The sequence below is a fragment of the Tripterygium wilfordii genome, chromosome 1 (genome assembly GCF_013401445.1).
Source record: "Tripterygium wilfordii isolate XIE 37 chromosome 1, ASM1340144v1, whole genome shotgun sequence".
Taxonomy (NCBI): domain Eukaryota; kingdom Viridiplantae; phylum Streptophyta; class Magnoliopsida; order Celastrales; family Celastraceae; genus Tripterygium; species Tripterygium wilfordii.
Window position 1 is genome coordinate 1,707,131 of NC_052232.1, and position 19,542 is coordinate 1,726,672.

The window sequence follows — 19,542 nt, forward strand, 5'->3', positions numbered from 1 at the left end:
CGGGCTTTGCCATGCTCAGGCCCTGCCCGTTACTTTTATGAGAAGCCCGAGCTCGGCCCTAGCCCGTTAGGGCCTGTAAAACATCAACTTGAGCCCGGCCCTATGAAAAGCTCACGGGCCCGAGCTCAGCTCGCGGGCTGCCCTTTGATAAACTTATTCAAATATAAAATCAAGTTTAAACATAATCATTAATAGTTTTACAAACCAGAGTTCACCAAATTAATCATTCATACATGATACATTCATAAAAATAAAAATAAAAAGTCCAAAAAAACACCAATTGACCATCAAATGCAAAATGAAACTTTTCATTCCTCCATCAAATAGGCAACACAACCTCTTGAGGCATGTCTTCAGTCTACAAAGACAAAACAAAAACAATATTAATTTTGATTTAAAAACATTGAATAAGGCTTAGTTTAAAATGACAAAACAACACAAAAATAATATTGATTACTCACTTTAGATGCTTTCTCCTTTACCCCATGCAGATTTCGAACCCAATCAGCACCACAAACTAAAGCTTGCACAATTTCAATGGCTAAAGAAGATCGATAGCTATCAATGATTTGACCACCAGCACTAAAAGTAGCCTCTGACACTGTGCTAGCTGGTATTGCAAGAATATCACACGCCATCCTTGATAAAGTACGAAACTTGAGGTTGTTCAAACCCCACCAAGCTACGGCATCAAAGTTCATTGATTCTTCTGGTTTGCATTGATGAATACTCTCTTCCAAATAAGCATCCAATTCAGATTTTGAAGGTGGAATGCTTTTAGTTGTTCTCACAAATTGATGAAACTTAGACCATCCAGAATCTTCATTTAATTCAGTCACACAACTACCACCACCACTAGTGAAACTACTACCACCCTCCCCACTTTGTTCAACCATACTTTCTTCAGCTCAAATTGCCTCATAATACTCTTCATAAAGCGCATACAATGCTTCACGCACTTCTTTAATTTTTTCACTAACTTCCCAACATGGATAAATAATTGGAAAACAAAATTCAATCAACTTCATCTTGCATCGGGGATCTAAAACAGCAGCTATAGACATCAACAAGTTACACTCACCCCAATATTTATCAAACTTTTCATTCATTTTTAGAACCATATCCTTAATGTAGTCATTCTCATTAAGTGCTTTTGATTTCAAAACTTCTTTCACCCTATAAATCTCAGATAAAAACAGATTTGAAGTAGGGTATTCACTTCCAGACATGATATTTGTAGCCAAACTAAACACTTGGAGAATTTGACAAACATTACGAACCCTATCCCAATCTTCAAAACTTGGCAGATATTTGTATTGGGGTTCCCTTTCTTTGAAAAGAGGGAATGCATCCTTGAATTTCAATGCAATAGATAACATCTCAAATGTGGAGTTCCAACGTGTGGGACAATCCAAAATCAGCTTTCTATAAGGCAACTGCAATTGTTTAACAATCTCACTAAACTTGAGAAGCCGAGAATCAGATTGTTTCACAAATTTAACACTCTCCCTAACATTATGGATGATATCTTCTACAACCCTAAGGCCATCTTGCACAAGAAGATTTAATATATGTGCACAACAACGAACATGGAACAACCGACCTCCAAGCAACAACTTCTGAGTTCTAGATAATGTAGTTTTCAAAGTTCTAATAGCAACATCATTATAAGAAGCATTATCAACAGCAATAGAGTAGATTTTATTTTCAATCCTCCACTCATTCATGCATTTAAACAGAGCATCAGCAATATCAACACCTCCACGTGGAGGAGGCACATTCACAAAACTAAGAACCCGCTTCTGTAATTTCCAATCGACATCAACAAAATGCCCAGTAACCACCATATACTCTATTTGTTGATTTGATCTCCAACGATCAGTAGTCAAGCTAATTTTGTTCACATTCTTCAACGTTGCCTTCAACTTAATTTTCATCATCTCATACACAGCCATACAATCATTTTTAGCAGTAGCACGACTAATGCCCTGAAAATGTGGGGTGCTAGTTTTCATCATTAAATTAAAACCCTCTTGCCCCACAATTGTGAAAGGATGCTCATGCATGAGAATAAAATGTGCAATTGATTCTCTCATTTTTCCTTGATCATATTGAAAATTAGAAACAATACCTACTTCCTTGTTCACTGGAGATGGAATCAAGTTCAGCATCTTCTGTGATTTCAAATTTACTTTCCGTCTTGTACATCCATCTAGATGCCTCTTGAAATGAGTGGTAGTGCCTCCACTAATAACCAGCCTTGCCTTGCAATGAATGCACTCTGCTCTCTTCACTCCATCTTTCCCCATTACATCCTTGAACTCCAACCAAACTGCAGATGTTTTTTTCCTTTTCTTCGTCTCAAACAGGCCACCTTCTGCAGTCTTTTGTTGATCATCATCAATAGCAATAGGATTACTCGGATTGCTCTGTGTAGCACCAGATATTGAAATTGCAGTAGGAGAGCTTGAAACAGATTGTTGATGGGAAGACCCCAATGTTGGCATGTTCTCTAGATTTGTCATGTTCTCAGTTCTCCTATCCTATGAAGAAGAATAAGTCACTTTAATTGCAGTATAATGAAGAAGAAAATGTAATCAGACCTGAGACTGAAGAAACATAACCGAGAATGAATAAAAGGATTAAAAATAGAGAATGAAGAAACAGAACTCACTTTAACCCAACGCGGTGGAGGCGTGGAACACTGGAGCTGTGACTGTGAAAGGCGCGGCGAAGGCTGGAGACTGGAGAGAAGAAAAGACAACTCAAATGAACAAACCCTAATACCCTATACAGTTTCGCCTTTTCGGCCTTCGCGTGATGATTGACGAGTGAAGACAACTCAAATGAATAAGTAAAATTAATATTTGATGATAATATAAGTAAAGTGAAGTGTGAAGATAAGATAATATAAGTAAAGTGGAGAAGGTATGCCCCTTTTGCGCATAAACAAAAGATAAGATAATATAAAGTAAAGTCAATATAAGTCATAACAAATAACCAATAAGTGATAACAATTAACAAATAATCAATAAAGAAAATTACAATGATGACCGATGTTGGTGTGTATATATATATATATATAATATAAAAGCCCTAGGGCTTACGGATCGAGTTTTACCATGCTCAAGCCCGGCCCTTTTATAGAAAGAGCCTTAAAATGGGGCCCTAGCCCGACTCTTTTATTTTGCGAGCCGGGCTTGAGCGGGCTTTTATCGGGCCGCTCTCAAATAGCTCGCGGGCAGCCCTGTTCGCTTACACCCCTAGTGCAAATAGTCCTCATCCTATCTATTTGTTTAGAAAATTTTTATTTTGTAGTCATTGACAATTAGTTGTCGATGAGTACGTGTCGCCACATCAATAGTTTGTGTGACACTGTGACAAGGAGAGGAAGGGCAATATCGGGAATTCCAATACTGCCTTAAAGATCCGCCTCATGTATTATCTCAGATTCTCAATCACTGACATCTCCTGCTCGCTGCGAGTTTTATAGTGCGATCTCGTTTTAGCCATTGTTGAGGCCTCGATCGAGAAAGAAAAACAAAATGCTGGCGGTGTTTGACAAATTGGTTGCCAAGGGCCCGGAGGCTCTGCAGAGTCCGCAGTCTGCTGCGGTTTCGGCAATGAAAGATGGGTTCTTGTCTAATCACTTTGCTTCTCTGAATCCTGGTGCTGTCACTGTCAATCTTGCTTCTTCTGGGCTCATGGCGTATTCTGTTACCAAGCAAAACCCTCTTCTTCCCAGGTAATATTGTTAATGAATACCCACTTTTGGAACCCATCGCCGTGATCGGCTGGGTGAGATTTTTACCTGCTTGATCTTATGCTTGAATACTGATAGCTTCGTTGTTTTGTGATAAGTATTTTTCTGGTTTTGAATGTTTTTTTTCCTTGTTTCTTGGTCGCTATTATCATTGTTACTTTTGGCCGATGAGACTTGGTTTTTGAAGTAAAGTTAGGTTGCTGTAAAAAACTCATGTATTTCAATCCAATCCACCGACATATCTGCTTTTTCTTTTATCTTCTTCGATCCCTTTTGGCGGGGATCTTCTATCGATCTAAAGAAGATCTTGGAACTGTTCCGTCGCTGCTGGCGGTTTGTCTGGTTTTTAGGATCTGTGAGTATCCACTTAAAAACTGTTTTTGTCAGGAGAAGATAAGAACCAAAGTCTTGGCTTTGATTAAGCTGCAGAGTTATTCTTCCTTCCTTGTGCAGTTGATTTTTAGTTAGTGTTTCTTGCAGGAGGCTAGGGCTTCTGTTTTCCTTCTTTTTCTTCCAAACTTTGCAACAAATGAGTCAACAAATTGCCTTTATAAATTATTGCTGAGTGCATATAACACATGCTTTTTATATACTCCAAGTGCGGTCTCATCAGCGTAGAGTTGTCTTGTCTTTGGTTTTACAAGGCAACACATGCTTTGTCTTTGTTTGTGTCTGAGACAAACTGCTAGTGTTGCTTGCTCCAACATTATTTATTGTATATAATATTTTATCTCTTTGGGCTAAATATGTGTTCTGTGCAATGAAATCACCCCTTCCCTGTTCCAGATTGCATTTGCTTTGAAAGTTTATATGATATTTGTGTGCTCTGTGTGCAGTTCATAGAAACACGTTAGTTGCACTCTTTACTACATGCCACTTCAAACAACAGGATTTCGCACTTGTCTATTTATTTGTAGCGCTCTAAGTGTCAAAGCCCTAGAATGCATTGAGACCATGACAAGTTTGTTAATGATGTAACATAAGTAGGAATACCAGTACATCTAATCACTCTTTTATAGCAGGATTACAAACTAAGGATTTTGATATATTACAATTTCCATCTTCAAATAATTGGATTTTAAGATTTGTTTCTTTTTTCGTCTTTTTTTGAGAGGAAAGATTTGGGTTCTAAAATTGTTCCTCCTCCTACAAGGGATAATATTGGACGAGTTATTGTCAATGACCAAAATGCAGATCATTTGGAGGTGTGTCAAAGTCCTCTCTTTTTTTTCTTTTTTCTTTTTTTTTTGTAGTACGACAGCGAATCTCACTGGCAGACCATAACTGGTATGATGATTTTTCTAATTGTTTTGTCCAATTACTGGGTATGGGATTGGATAGTGATGTTGTAAAGTCATTGAAAACATAACAAGGGAATGAGAACCATATACGAGGTAAAGCAAATATGAACTTAGATAACTAAGAGAAACCGTTGATGAGGATTGAGGAGGAGCTGTTCCTTTTTTGGCAAAGTACTTCACTGCCCTAGTTTATCACCTTTTGTCTTTCAGTTTTGGAAAATTAATGCATCCCTTGGACTTGGAGCCTTCTGCTTTTAATAATGAAGAAATTTAAGATCTCATTTGATTACCTTCATCATGTGTCTTGTTTGTTTATATATATGGGGATTGAGATACTGCATTTTGATATACTCCTATTTCCTGGGTTTTTAATACATGCTGTTTGACTGTTTCTCTATGTTATCATCTCTGCCAGATTGTTTGCGGTTGTGGACGACATTTTCTGCTTGTTTCAAGGCCACATTGATAATATTGCTCTTCTCAAGCAACAATATGGCTTAAATAAAACAGCAAATGAAGTGGGCATTGTTATAGAAGCTTACAGAACTCTAAGAGATAGGGGTCCTTATCCAGCTGACCAAGTTGTGAGAGATATTCAAGGGAAGTTTGCCTTTATTCTCTATGACAGCTCCTTGAAAGCAACATTCTTCGCTGCTGTGAGTGGTTTTTTTTTTTTTCTGCCTAATGTCATGTATCCCTTTTATTGGCTATCTTTATATGTTTTTATTGTTAGCATCGTTGATTAAATTAGTGTAATCTTCTGTTATGCAGGACGCTGATGGGAGTGTGCCCTTCTTCTGGGGGACTGATGCTGAAGAGTGTCTTGTCCTTTCTGATGATGTGGAGATCGTTAAGGAAATCTGTGGGAAATCTTTTGCTCCATTCCCTAAAGGTACACTTTGTGAAATTTCTCTTAATTATGACCGAGCATCCTTTTTTTTTTCCTTTGGCTTAATGGAATGATTTGGGTATCAAAAGTTACGCAAAAACTAGTGGAAGACATACATGGCCATCGAAGTCCGAAGATGTTTGTAGCTAAATCTAGAAACAATTGCAAAGTTGTGAATGGGAAGATTTTTCTAGTGATTGAAACATTTGCGCCGTTATCTTCATGTTAAAATTATGCATTCTCAGGGAAAGAATTGAATTTGTTTCTTCCTTTTGTACAGGATGCTTCTTTACATCTTCTGGAGGTTTGAGGAGCTACGAGCACCCACTGAATGAGTTGAAACCAGTGCCAAGGGTGGACAGTTCAGGCCAGGTTTGCGGTGCAACATTCAAAGTGGATTCAGAGACCAAGAAGGAAAGTAGCATTCCAAGAGTTGGGAGTGCTGCGAATTGGTCATCAAACTACTGAGCACATTACTCCTTTCCTGCAAGGCTTTTTTTTTCTTAACAGACCTTATCAGTCATTCTGATTCCTATTTCCCACCTTCCTTTCCGATTAATGACTTAACTGCATCAATGGTTACAGAACTTCATATGCAGTAGCTATTTTCCGAATCATGACAGCAATTTATATAGCTGTATGTGTTGCTTACTCGAGATTTAGGACCACTGGACATGCTCGGAGCTTTTGGCATATACGCGACTAAATGGTTAATTTGCTTTAGCGTTGTGTGCCTTGTGTTTGAATTGAGATGCATCGCCCTCGGCCTGTTCTCATTTATAGAAGGCCGGATGAGACTGATTTCTTCAATTTTTTACCAGAATCCACAGCAGCCATCTGCATGCCTGCATCATCTTCCCTCTCACATTGTTTTATATAAAATGCATTGTTGGATGATATAGGCTGCTCAGAAGAGTCTGAAATAAAAAGCAACTGAGATATAAAAGACTGTGATGCAGAAAGGATATGGCTTCAGCCTCTCAAAGACCTTGCAGATACGCTGCTGTTCCCCTTTGCCTTTCCTGAACATGAGCCTGATTGTGGAAAACCATCACAGTCAATGGATTTCAGACAAACCAAAAACAAAATATCATATGAATATGATAGCAGTAATTTAGTGTTTAACACACATAATGCAATCCGAGCTACTTGTATTCTCAAGATAAGAGGAAATTAAGTATTGCTTATGTTTAAAGAGGTCTTATCTAGTAAAGTGCAAGATTTATCTAATACTATTCACTTGCAAGTCTCATATATAATAAAGTGTGAGATCCCGCATCGAATTGAAAGAATGGGCATATCATATCACATCACCAAACTTTAATGCATAACTCAAAACGTGCACAGCAACGGTAATAAAGAAGATTTGACAATTTGAAATCAGGCAGCCCTATCTTTCTGCGCTCCACAAGCAATTTACGTTTCTAACCCGCCACCAGTCACCCTTACAAAGTGAAGGCTATTTTGGATATTTCACCACTCGGCATGGACTTCCAAAGTAAAACCAACCTTCCTTCCTTCCTTCCTTCCCGTGAGTGGAAAAAAGGCTCTTTCAACTCCTCCTCCTAGGGTTTTCTATCTTGTATTCTGAAACTGCAACGAAGCGAGGGACCGGTCGTCTCTTCTCCCGATCCTTCTTCTCCGAAATTTCCTTAACTTTCTTTTGTATTTTCCGTCATTCTTTCCCGTCTCATGCTTTTCTGTCTTAATTTTCTTTCCCCGCAGATCACAAAAGCATACCCTAAACCCCCTCTCCACCCTTGTCGTGCCAGTTCTCAAAAAATTCAATTTCTTTTCTCCTCTAACGTTTTATATTCTCCGGCCGGGAATTCTGTTTTGAATCCCCAATGCAGCTCCAAGATCCCCCTCAAACGATTCTGAATTCCCCCAAAAATCAAAATAAACTAAAATCCTCTGGTTCTAGTTTGACCCAAGATGGCAGCCACGCGGCTGACGTCATATCCACCGTCGTCACCAATAGAAGCGGTGGTGACAGTGACGAGAATCTCGAAAACGAGTTGGTTCTCGATGTATCGGGTAAAAGCTCGGAGTTTTCGCTGCTTGATGATTCGGATGAGAATGTTGAGGGCTTGTATGTGTATAGGAATGTGTTCAATTTGTTGCCGAAATCTGTGGGCGCCCTTCCGCTGTTGAGGACGTTGAAGTTTTTTGGGAACGAGATTAATTTGTTTCCCCCTGAGTTTGGCGATTTGGTGGGTCTGGAGTGCCTGCAGGTGAAGGTATCGTCACCGGAGCTGAACGGGTTTGGTCTACGCAGGTTGCAGGGATTGAAAGAGCTCGAACTGTCAAGAGTCCCGCCTCGCCCTTCAGTTTTTACGATTTTGAGTGAGATTTCAGGGCTCAAGTGCCTGAGTAAGCTTGCTGTTTGCCACTTCTCTATAAGGTAAATGGCTCTCTTTTGTAGGTTATTTTTCGAGGATGTGGTTCTTTGTGCAGTGTGGTATGGTTAATCTTTCACTTCGAACATTATATGAAATAATAGTAAGTCTTAAAAGTGGAATCCTTCATCGGTATGTTTTTTGGCAAATGAAACATTCATTGATGAAGAAGGGTAACTGTTGAGTAATAAATTTCCTGTCCTAAACCCGGTTTTTTGAGATTGGATTATATGGGCTACAGTTATGTCTTGAATTTTCTGTTCATGTAATATCATGCCCAAAAATTTGTCTTTCGTGCAAAATTAACAGAGTTTATGAGTTGCTATGTTTTCGGTAGTTAGCTTGTTTGCTTAAGCCAAACTTCCTGTGCTTTAAGCAGCAATGCTACAGATATGTATTCAGTTCACATAGCTGAGTTGATTAAACATGATTTGAAATACTTTTATTTTTTTGGTGTTAGATCAGCAAGCTGTTGATGACAATTTTCTTCTGACGAAAGTATAGAAGTAAAAGTAGAAATAATCTAAGAGACATAATTTGCTATGAAGGGTCTGACTAGAAGAAACAGTGCTCATCTCATATATGAATTTTAGGGTTTGTAGTGTAAAATTAGGTATTTGAACAAATCTATGGAACATAAGATTATTTGATGGAAAAAAAAGACACCTTTTGGATTAATTGAATTGGTGTACCCTTTTAGTTAAGGCTCTGCGTGATACTATCTACCTGGTCATTATGTAATAATATACATTGGATGAATTGTTTATTTGCAAGTATTGGGTATCGTCCATATGCATTAGGATTAATTAATAAAGTGTAGATTTCTGTTATATGTGGAATCGTTTACGTAGTTTATTAGCAGCATTGTTAATTTATTTGGGGCTATGCTTCCGTGGATTTTCATTTCTTTTGGTTCCTTTTCTCCCTTATTTTTATATATATAATGGGAAATACTTCTTAAAACCTTTTTTTTCCTCCTTTCATCTTTCTCTTGAATTTCTCTAGGAAATACTTCTGAAAACCTTTTTTTACTCCTTCCGTCTTTCTCTTAAACTTCTCGTACCCTTGTGGTAATGTTCCTTCAAAGCTAGAAGTCACTGGTTCAAAACCTGGAAACAGCCTATCTGCCCTATGTGGGGCCAAGGCTTTGTATATCTTGCCCTTCTGTGACCCAGCCTCCCCCATGGCAGCTTTGTGCATGGGAGTTGTTGAACCTTTTAATGTGTATCCTTAATTCACTGAGTTACACATGATGCTGCTTCTCTTTTTACTGTGAAGTACGTTATTACTTGTAAAAGAAGCTTAATTTGCATGACAGTGTTTGACACTTGTCTATTTGCTCTTTTGTGCAGGTACCTTCCTCCAGAAATTGGCTGCTTAAATAATTTGGAGTATTTGGACCTTTCATTTAACAAGATAAAGACTTTGCCAGCTGAGATAAGTTATTTGAAGGCATTGATATCTTTGAAAGTTGCCAATAATAAATTGGTGGAAGTACCTTCAATTTTATCCTCATTGCAAAAGTTGGAAAACTTGGACTTCTCATATAATAGGTTGACCTCATTGGGAGGTCTCGAACTTCAGTTAATGCGCAGTCTCCAAACTATAAACCTTCAGGTAGTTTTCAAGTACTTCCAATGCCTATTCTATATTCTTTTTTTGAATGCCTTCTCTATATTCTGCTGGGTCCATCTGAAACTTTTCTTTATTTTATTATTTGTTTGCGATCACTATTGAAGGCAGGTATAAGGCATGTTTCGTGATTTCTTTGGCCTGTAGTTTTGTACTTATTAAATGGGGACTTCTTCTTTTCAAGATTTTGTTTTCTTTTTACTTTTTTTATCCAGAAGTTTGTTTAACATTTTAAAAGACAGTAGCCAATGTGAATCCATCCAATGTGGCTTGCTCTCTGTCATTTGTGTTTGGCAGTGTGGTGGTGTTTTTTTAGGTTGTCAGGCTACCGGTCTGATTGTTCCTTTTCTACCTCACTGGTCTTAATTTTTGAACTTTGCACTCTTTTTTCTGGTGCAGCACAATTGTGGAAACCTAAACCTGCGTGCACACCTTCATTTTTAATCTTAATTTTACATGTTGGAATAGGAAATTATATGGCCACTGAGACATCTGATGGTTTTAGAGTTAAGTATCTTCTTGACTTCAATAGATCACTTTTAGAAACATAGATTTTGGGATCCTCCTGGGAATGCTCAAGTTTGTGGAGAACTTTTACAGATGCAAGTGAAAAGAAAGATGAGTCCTGTTCGTTCTCTAAGGTGGGGAAGATATTTTGATGATGTTTGGTATGGTTCAAAGTTGAAACCCCCTAAAGGGCGCAGCATCTGGTTTGATTTTACTATGTCAGGAAAAAAGGGCGATGGCAGGGACCAACTTCGGCATGTTAAATGGAGTGATTAGTTTGGAATATTATTTTTCAGTCGGGAGGTTGTTTTGTTGGAAATATTCAATACATGTTGCTGGACAACTTGAATGTGGTAAATAAAGCAATTGTTTTGTGGAAAATACTTTTAATAGGATGGAGGCGAGTATATATTATTCAATAACATTTTTTTCTATATTATATATAGATTGTTCTGATTCGAAAGTTTATAAGAATATAACATTATTTATAATTTATGAAATAAACAAGAGTGGTCACTGAATTGTTTGGAATGTTGTTGTTTTGAAGTGAAATATGTGTATTCGGCTCTCCAAAACCTAGCCTGTGGGGACCTTCAAATAGATTTTCCATGGTAGGAAGTATGGAGTCCAAAAGTGACCTCTAAAATTCTCTTCTTCGTTTGGAAATTGAGAGGATAAGAATTGCAACTATTAAAAACCTTAAAAGGCTGGGCATTAGTATTGTCCGTGGATGTTTCTTTATGTAAGGAGTAGATTGTAAGAAATCTCAATCCCTATTGCAAATGGGTGAGTAAACGCATGAAGTCGTGTCACGAATTATAAGCTTATCTTGGTGGTGGTTGTAGTGTTGGAAGATGAGCTTAAGTCTTGGCATTATTGTAAAGGAGTAGGAACGAGATGGAGAGTATTTTTATCTATTTCTGTGGATATATTTTGTTGGGAGCAACTCTAAATATTGTTTGAGATTGAAGTTAATAACTCATTGTATGTGAATCTTGTAAATGGGTGCTAACCCCGTTCTTTCTTTTTGTCAATAGAGTCTAATGATGGCCCCAACTGCTGTACTTTACATGCTGATTTTAGAAAATATTTTTGCTGGGTTATCCAACATTTGGTTTTGAATTGGTGTATTCTGTTGTTAACCGTTATGCACATCCAAATGTCAAAACCTGACATATTTGTTGTTTCATTTCACTCTAATTGTTCAAGTACAATAAGCTTCTCACTTGTTGTCAAATACCTTCATGGATATGCTGCAACTTGGACGGAAATGGCAAAGACTCATCCAATGATGATTTCATCAGTTCTTCTGTCGAAATGGATGTATATGAAACCTCTAATCAGGATGATTGTAGAAGTTCTTGTGATGGTGAGGCCCATGACTGTATTTTCTTCTATTGTTTGGCACCTGTATTTTTCCTACTCACATCATCAATAACTTATGCAGGTCCTCTTCACTCGACTTCAAGCCTGTTAACACCACCCTCATCAAACAGTCAGTACTCTACACACCGTAGGTTCAGTAAACGGTGGAAGCGACAGCATTATCTACAACAGCGAGCTCGCCTAGAACGTTTAAACAACAGCAGGAAGTGGAAGGGTGATGTTCGTATTGAGGTGTTGACTATGAAGGCAAGTGAAGATTGCAAACTAGGAAGTAAGGACGTTGTTAGGACTGAAACTTGTGAAAAACGTGGATCGGACATCACAGTTGTGGAGGATGATAAACAAGTAATCTCAGGACCCGGTGAAGGTGAAAATTTGCTTGTTACTATTGAGGATGATGACATCAATTCTAAAGAGGGGTCTTGCGAACTAATCTCTGGACCCGGTGAAGGTGAAAATTTGCTTGTTACTATTGAGGATGATGACATCAGTTCTAAAGAGGAGTCTTGTGAAGTAATCTCTGGACCCGGTGAAGGTGAAAATTCACTTGTTACTATTGAGGATGATGACATCAGTCCTAAAGAGGGGTCTTGTGGGGGTAATTGCTTGTGTGTTGAGTTTGACTCTGTAAGAGAAGGTGAATGTTGTGTGCAGGAGTCATTATTAGCCTCTAGACAGAATGAAACGGGTGACGATGAAGGATCATCTTCTGAATTATCTAAATCGACGACATGCAAGAGGCATTCTGATAGGGATCTTGATAATCCAAAACCTTGTAAGTCTCGTAAATCGACGGATGATAGCTTGAGCTCATCCCGCAAATACAGCCACATATCATTTTGTGGCATTGAGGACCGTTTACTGGATGGCTTTTATGACGCGGGACGCGACCGACCTTTCATGGCACTAAGGAGTTATGAACAAATTTTGCCCCTCGACTCGCGTGAGGTCATCCTTTTGGACAGGTTCATTTCTGCACATGCATTTTACATAATTGTTGATTTTTCCCCTTGTATTTATTCCTTAACTATGTGTGCTTGATACTTAACTTCCACTCCTGCACCCCTCCCCTAACCCTGCTTAGCTGCTTCGCAAACCTAATTGAAGTTTGTATCTGGGCACGTTATCGGTCTTTTGTTACTAAAAATTTATTTTCGTAATATTTTCTTTTTGATGTTTCGTGTAGGGGACGGGATGAGGGATTGGATGCAATTACTCTTTCTGCTCAAGCTTTGGTGTTTCGTTTGAAACAGTTTAATAGTCTGGGAAAAATTGGGAATGAGGTTGCGGTTGACAACCTGCAGATTGCGTCATTGCTTGCTCTGTTTGTATCAGATCATTTTGGAGGCAGTGATAGAAGCTCTATGGTTGAGAGGTCGCGGAAAGCTGTATCTGGTTCAAACTACAGCAAACCTTTTGTTTGCACTTGTTCAACTGGGAATAAAGAAAATATCAATGCAGAAACCAAACAGATTTTGGACACTGTAGATGATATTATCTTCTCAGATCTTTGTGAGAAATCTTTATGTAATATTAAAGCAAGACGGAATTCTGTCGTGGTTCCTCTGGGGACTTTGCAGTCTGGGGTGTGTAGACATAGAGCTCTTCTATTCAAGGTGATTCTCTAGTTTTTCTTTTTTGTTTTCAAGATTTTGCTTTGTTTTTCTTATAACTATTGTGGTCTGCATAATCGTGCAGTATCTATGTGATAGAATGGACCCTCCAGTTCCTTGTGAACTTGTTAGGGGTTACCTGGATTTCTTGCCGCATGCCTGGAATACGATTCTTGTCAAAAGGCGTGATTCAATGGTTCGCATGGTAGTGGATGCATGTCATCCACATGATATAAGAGAAGAAACAGATCCAGAATATTTTAGCAGGTTTGTGTCTTCTTTCATAGTTCATTTTATTTTAGTTCTGATTGTTTATATTCATTTTGTTTCCTTATGTATAAAAGCAAAAGTAAAAATTCCATCAGTTCCATTTCGTGTTTCTGATTGTGATACCATGGAACATTAATTTCGTTGATGTTCCTTATGGATACGCCCATCAAACAACAAAAGAAAGCCAGCCCTTTTTCCAGCTGTTCATACTCGGACTCAGATCTGGCACTAACCGTCTTGTAGTGTAGTGATTAGGGGGTCCTAGATGGAGTTTAGAGGAGTTTTTTTTTTATTATTATTTTTTAAATTCAATGTTGCAGTCCCCTTTAGGTAGTAATACAATCACTTCTTTGTCCTTTGACTTAATTTCCTAAATCCTACAGTTCTTCGGGCATACCACTGCTTTATTTTAATCAGAATTTATGTGTGTCGCACTGTAAAATGATGAAAAATATATAATGGCATCCGTGTTTATTTCGTTACTTATGCAGTCATATTAAATTATTAATTTCTTTTTGTTTATTGAGTCACACTGGCATTATTCATCATTTTTATCATCGTGTGGGATTTATAAAAATTTCTGGAAACGGAAAGCAGAGAATCTTCAATATGTTTTTCTTTAATATGTGTTTATGACTGTGTTGGTTGTTGCAGGTACATTCCTCTGAGTCGAGCTAATGTTCCTATGTCAGGAGAGAGCATTCCTGGTCCTGGATGTTCCTTTCCTTCTTTGTCCACATGTGATGTAATTGAAAAGGCAACTTCTAGATCCCTCCTCCATTGCAAACTTGGATCAGTTGAGGCTGCAGTGAAGGTATACTTGGGTGTCCTTGGGTTGTCTAATGATAGGAAGTATATAATTGTCAGATTATTATGTTCTCTAATTCTATGCTGTACCTTTGGTTCCTTCTTGGTGCTGTGCAATGAAATTGTTTTCCCATTTGAAAAAATCTGTTCTCGTATTGGTGAGTAATTTTAGGATGAATTTTCTGATCCTCCTTGTGGTTTTTTAGATCAAGTACATGATACTTTTTCAAATACTCTTATGGAGATTATGTTATGTGTTCCCAGTATATGCGCTGACAAGTTGTCTATGCTCCTAGCAGTATTTTAGTTTTGGTAATCTGAGTTTAAGTTGTTTTCCTGGGAGTTCGAATATCTTCTTGTTTCTTTCCTCCCCACCTCCCCTGCTTCTTTTTGCATTGTAGTTTGTGGTGGTGACTATTGCTTTTGCATTATTTATTATGAATTAATCAATCATCATCAAATGGTAGAGCTATATTTGCTGTGAAGTATCTTATATGCTCTGGCAATGCTTGTTGTTGGATGCTGTAGGTGCATACTTTAGAGGTTGGTGGGAGTTTGCTGGATGAAATCAAGAGCTTTGAGTATAGCTGTCTAGGTGAAGTAAGAATATTAGGTGCTTTGCGACACCCTTACGTAGTAGAGCTTTATGGACATAAAATTTCTTCTAAGTGGGTTCCCTCCACTGATGGGAATCCAGAGCGCCGAATATTAGAGTCTGCAATTTTTATGGAGTTCATTAAAGGGGGCTCTTTAAAGGTACAATGTCTTTCTTCTTCTTCTTCTTTGCAAGTGTTAGTTCCTGGCTCTTATTATGCGGTGATTTATGTGTTTGTGTTTGCCCTGTTTCATTATGCATCAGGGTTATTTAGAGAAACTCTCAAAAGCTGGTGAGAAGCGCGTGCCCGTGGACTTGGCATTATGTATTGCTCGAGATGTAGCATGTGCATTAATGGAGCTGCACTCAAAACACATCATTCATCGTGACATTAAAAGCGAAAACATATTGATTGATCTGGATAAGAAAAGAGCTGATGGAAAACCTTTGGTTAAACTCTGTGATTTTGACAGAGCTGTGCCTCTTCGATCTCTAGTGCACACTTGCTGTATTGCTCATAGGGGAATACCTCCTCCTGACATTTGTGTTGGAACACCACGGTGGATGGCTCCGGAGGTTTTCCGGACAATGCAAGATCGCAACATATATGGTCTGGTATGTGATGTCTCCTTTCAGTTTTAGATGATATTTTCCTCATTAATGGTTGAAGGATTGTTTACCACATGGTTTATTTTCATGTTGGTGACAGACATTTCTGTGTTACATTAGTTTTTAGTAATTTCAATATTTGGTTGAGCCTTTTCTGGTAGGCACAGGGAGATTTAGATCTGGTGTAGGTTTTGTGAGAGAGAACTCTACAGAACTCATAATTCATGTAGGATGTGACTCGTTATGGGATCAGGAAGATACAGATTTGATTGTCCTGGGAAACATATGTTACGTAGAACAGCAACTTTTATGCCTGGAACTTAGAGTTTGACTAAGATTTATTTGTTTCCGAAGTGCTCAAGATGCTTGGGGATTTAGGGTTCCAATTGGGTTGATAATTAGACGGAGATGACTGATCGAGAATGAAATGAGCTATTATGGTGGAGATTTTAGGCACAGCATTTCCTGTGTTTGAATAGTAACCCAGTAACTGTAATTTCTATGGATTTGATCATCTTGTGAACTGGGTTTGACATTTCTATTTTATCATTCTATGGTAATATTAATGGTCTGAGTAAATATTAGATTTAGATAATTAGATGTAGTTGGATTTGTTATTAAGTGTTGAACAACTAAAATAAGGAGGAAAAATAAAAGAAAAGATAGATTTCTATTGCACTCCAAAAACACACATGTAAAAGGAAAGAGGATAGTTTTCAAGATCTCTCTGTCATGTACTAATATAATCATTTGGTCTTATGGTGTGCAAAATACTTTTTGTTGAATATTTTCTTGAAAATTAAAACAATTATACATGCTTATTCTTAATTCTATTGAGCGATATTTGGTTTGCAAGTGTTACATTGGTAGTAAGAATCCAATTTACATAAAATTCTATGAACCAATTTAGAAGTGATTTTGGGAGTTCTTACCTTTTCCTTTCAATTTTTCCCGTGAAGGAGTCTATTGGTAATACGTAATCAATAATCTCATTGGCTTGTTCTACCTCGAGTTAAAAGTAGTGTGGGTGAGTTCTGTAATCCTGTTAAGTGATGCAGGGGTGCACTGCATAGAATTGCATTTCCTGTTCCATTGTATATCCCCTATATGCTTTGGGTGGGTGCACCGCATAAAATTGCCTACAGCATCGACCCCTGATCTATACTAGCCATTGTTATGATTCCCATTCCTTTGCAATACCTTTTTTTGATAGGGAAAAGTTTTATTAAGGCACCAAGGGGGTGCAACACAAATATTTTACAAGGATGAGAGGTTTATATATAAGATCAAAAGCATTCCCTTGGCAATACTTAAAACCAAAGGACGTCCACGTACTTGGACACCCATCGAAACTAGTGAGATGACTTATTTTACTAGGTTTTAACCCAACATTGTAATATAATAATAAGTAATGAAACAATGAAATTTTTTTTATCTATTAATAAATGTACTAAAAACTAATTAATGACTAAAATAAAGTAAAATTTGTTAACTGGATGATTCCAGCAAGTCTGAAATTACCAAAAATAGCTTCATTTATGATGTTCTAGGGTTGACATAGACTCTTTGATCTGGAAGCAGCTAAATGATTTTTCATAAAAAATGCTACCATTTTTTTATCAAATCTTGCAGCTTTCTATATTGAATTGTTGATGGCTGACGGTCCTATGATGTTTTTATGTTGGCTTTGGTACCTAACATGATACTGTAATTTATTTTCTGTTTGTTCATTCATGCATCATGCATGCACTGGACTCGTAATTCAGAAGCCTTCCTCTCTTGCTGTCCAAGCTCTGTGATTTGAATTGTGAAATCTCTTTCAATCTGATTGCAGGAAGTAGACATTTGGTCATATGGATGTTTGCTTTTGGAATTGCTGACTCTGCAGGTGCCTTATTTAGGATTGTCGGACTTACAAATTCATGACCACCTTCAGGTATGTTCCTTTTATAGAAGTGACCATAGATGACCGATTAATGTTTTGCAAACTGAATAGCAGCTCTAGATAAGCGAATCAGACATTCATGACTATTCAAGTTTTGCTGCATTTATACTGCTTGTATGAATTTTTTTTCTACCCAATTATTACGCATTTAGGTAGAGTGAGGTACTGTATTGTGTCTTATCTAAGCTGTGTATGCATCTGGTTTAAGCAGAGGGGCAAACGGCCACAACTAACGAATGAGCTAGAGGCCTTGGTTTCAATGAACGAGCCTACAATGGCTCAATCTGACGCAGAGGTGGTGGAAACTGAGCCCGATCAAAAAACGCTGACATTTCTTGTTGATTTGTTCCACCATTGCACAGAGGAAAATCCAGTTGATCGTCTAACTGCTGAAGAACTATATGAACTCTTACTTGACTTCACAAGCACTTTTGACCGCTCAGAGAGGTCTCAAAAGGTGTAGGCCGGCATTTAGAAAAAAAAAAAGAAGAAAGATCTGCCCCTTGGGCAAAATTTTTGTAGCCATAGCATAGTTGGTTGAATTATAATTCCCATAAGGGTTGTGGCGCTCAAAATCACAGTACCCTCATTATGATGGAACTGTATGATGGCAGCTTTGTTGATTATTTGTAACATATGTACGTCCAGGGTTATTTACAATTTGTCATATAATGTTACTGTAATCTTACTGAGTTGTATGTTCTGTAGCTCAATAATTTTATTTTTTCCTCTACAGGCTTTCTACTTGGGTGTAGTTTATGTAATTGTGGACAGTGTAATTTCAGCAGATTAAATGATTTAATCATGCTTATAAAAAAAAATGATTTAATCATTATATACTGTAAATGATGGTTCTGATGTTTAGATTTTGTTTCGAGGTTCAAGTGCGGCTGGTGGTTTCTCATACGTTGGTTGGTCGATAAGGTGCTAATATATCTTTTCCTTTCTGATTAATTCTTTTTGAGGAATGCATTTGAGAGGGTTATACTTGTCTTGAATCTTGATAACATAAGGAATAGTACAAGTGAGATTTGATTGGGAAGGATCAGAAAAGAGTTATTGGCATTAAGATCTTTCTTCCTGTGCTACTTGGCTGGGAGACTGGGGCTGTCTTGCCTAACAGTGCACGGATCCCTGGGAGTAGTAGAAGTACTGTACCACTTGTAAAATAGAGACAAGTTTGCAGTAGTAAATTGCCTTGTCTTATTAGTTGTTTCCTTTTATGTGTTCCTATCCTGAAAGAGTTGTATGTATACAAGTCTCACAGGGGCACAGTTTCAGATCTGAGTTGCAGTACCAGTGGATACAGTAGTTTAAGGGACCACTCTAGGTTTTTCTTTTAAATGGCATATAGAAGTAGAACTCACACATGCAACAACACAAATATGCTGTCTGCAGGATTCGAACCACGCAGCGTGGATAGAATATGGTTAGCCAGTTGAGCTGAGCACCGGCGTGTCGGGACCACTCTAGTTAGTAATTGCAGCATCAGACATGGACCAGAAAGAGAAGGCAGAGTTTTAAAGAAGCCAAGGTTAATATAGTATAATATATATATATAGGAAGGCGCACCTAAGACGGATTGATATATCAAAGCAAACTGCCGGTAGACACCGGCACCGACTCTTGATGACTGACCTAAATGACTAGTTTTGTGGTGGCGTGAAACTAAGCACGCTTTTGCTTCTGCTTCTTGACGGATGGACCACATCCATCTAAGTTTTACTTTTATGAAGGTACCCTCCCATTAAGGGCAACTTCAAGGGTGTAGGTCTTTAGTATAGAAGACTCAGTTTCATTCCTCTTAATGACATGAGTGTGTTATG

General features: G+C 38.0%; 3 protein-coding genes across 3 annotated transcripts; 2 read left to right on the top strand and 1 right to left on the bottom strand.

Annotated features, from left to right (window-relative positions):
* Positions 1-169: 169 nt before the first annotated feature.
* On the bottom strand, positions 170-2,863 carry LOC119998590 (zinc finger BED domain-containing protein RICESLEEPER 4-like). The gene is made up of 4 exons (XM_038845936.1): positions 2,675-2,863; positions 1,810-2,538; positions 462-493; positions 170-358 (listed from the first exon to the last, which is right to left on the bottom strand). Exons 2-3 carry the CDS (start codon positions 2,523-2,525, stop codon positions 463-465), a joined length of 747 nt encoding a protein of 248 aa, XP_038701864.1. The 5' UTR covers positions 2,526-2,538; positions 2,675-2,863; the 3' UTR covers positions 170-358; position 462.
* A 591-nt stretch (positions 2,864-3,454) lies between these two features.
* Positions 3,455-6,676, top strand: LOC120002460 (stem-specific protein TSJT1-like). The gene is made up of 4 exons (XM_038851263.1): positions 3,455-3,745; positions 5,480-5,720; positions 5,836-5,956; positions 6,234-6,676. Exons 1-4 carry the CDS (start codon positions 3,546-3,548, stop codon positions 6,419-6,421), a joined length of 750 nt encoding a protein of 249 aa, XP_038707191.1. The 5' UTR covers positions 3,455-3,545; the 3' UTR covers positions 6,422-6,676.
* A 791-nt stretch (positions 6,677-7,467) lies between these two features.
* On the top strand, positions 7,468-18,551 carry LOC119997159. The gene is made up of 11 exons (XM_038844000.1): positions 7,468-8,357; positions 9,705-9,969; positions 11,701-11,860; positions 11,939-12,842; positions 13,064-13,493; positions 13,576-13,757; positions 14,415-14,574; positions 15,096-15,323; positions 15,427-15,777; positions 17,606-17,707; positions 17,928-18,551. Exons 1-11 carry the CDS (start codon positions 7,801-7,803, stop codon positions 18,177-18,179), a joined length of 3,591 nt encoding a protein of 1,196 aa, XP_038699928.1. The 5' UTR covers positions 7,468-7,800; the 3' UTR covers positions 18,180-18,551.
* The last annotated feature ends 991 nt before the right edge of the window (positions 18,552-19,542 follow it).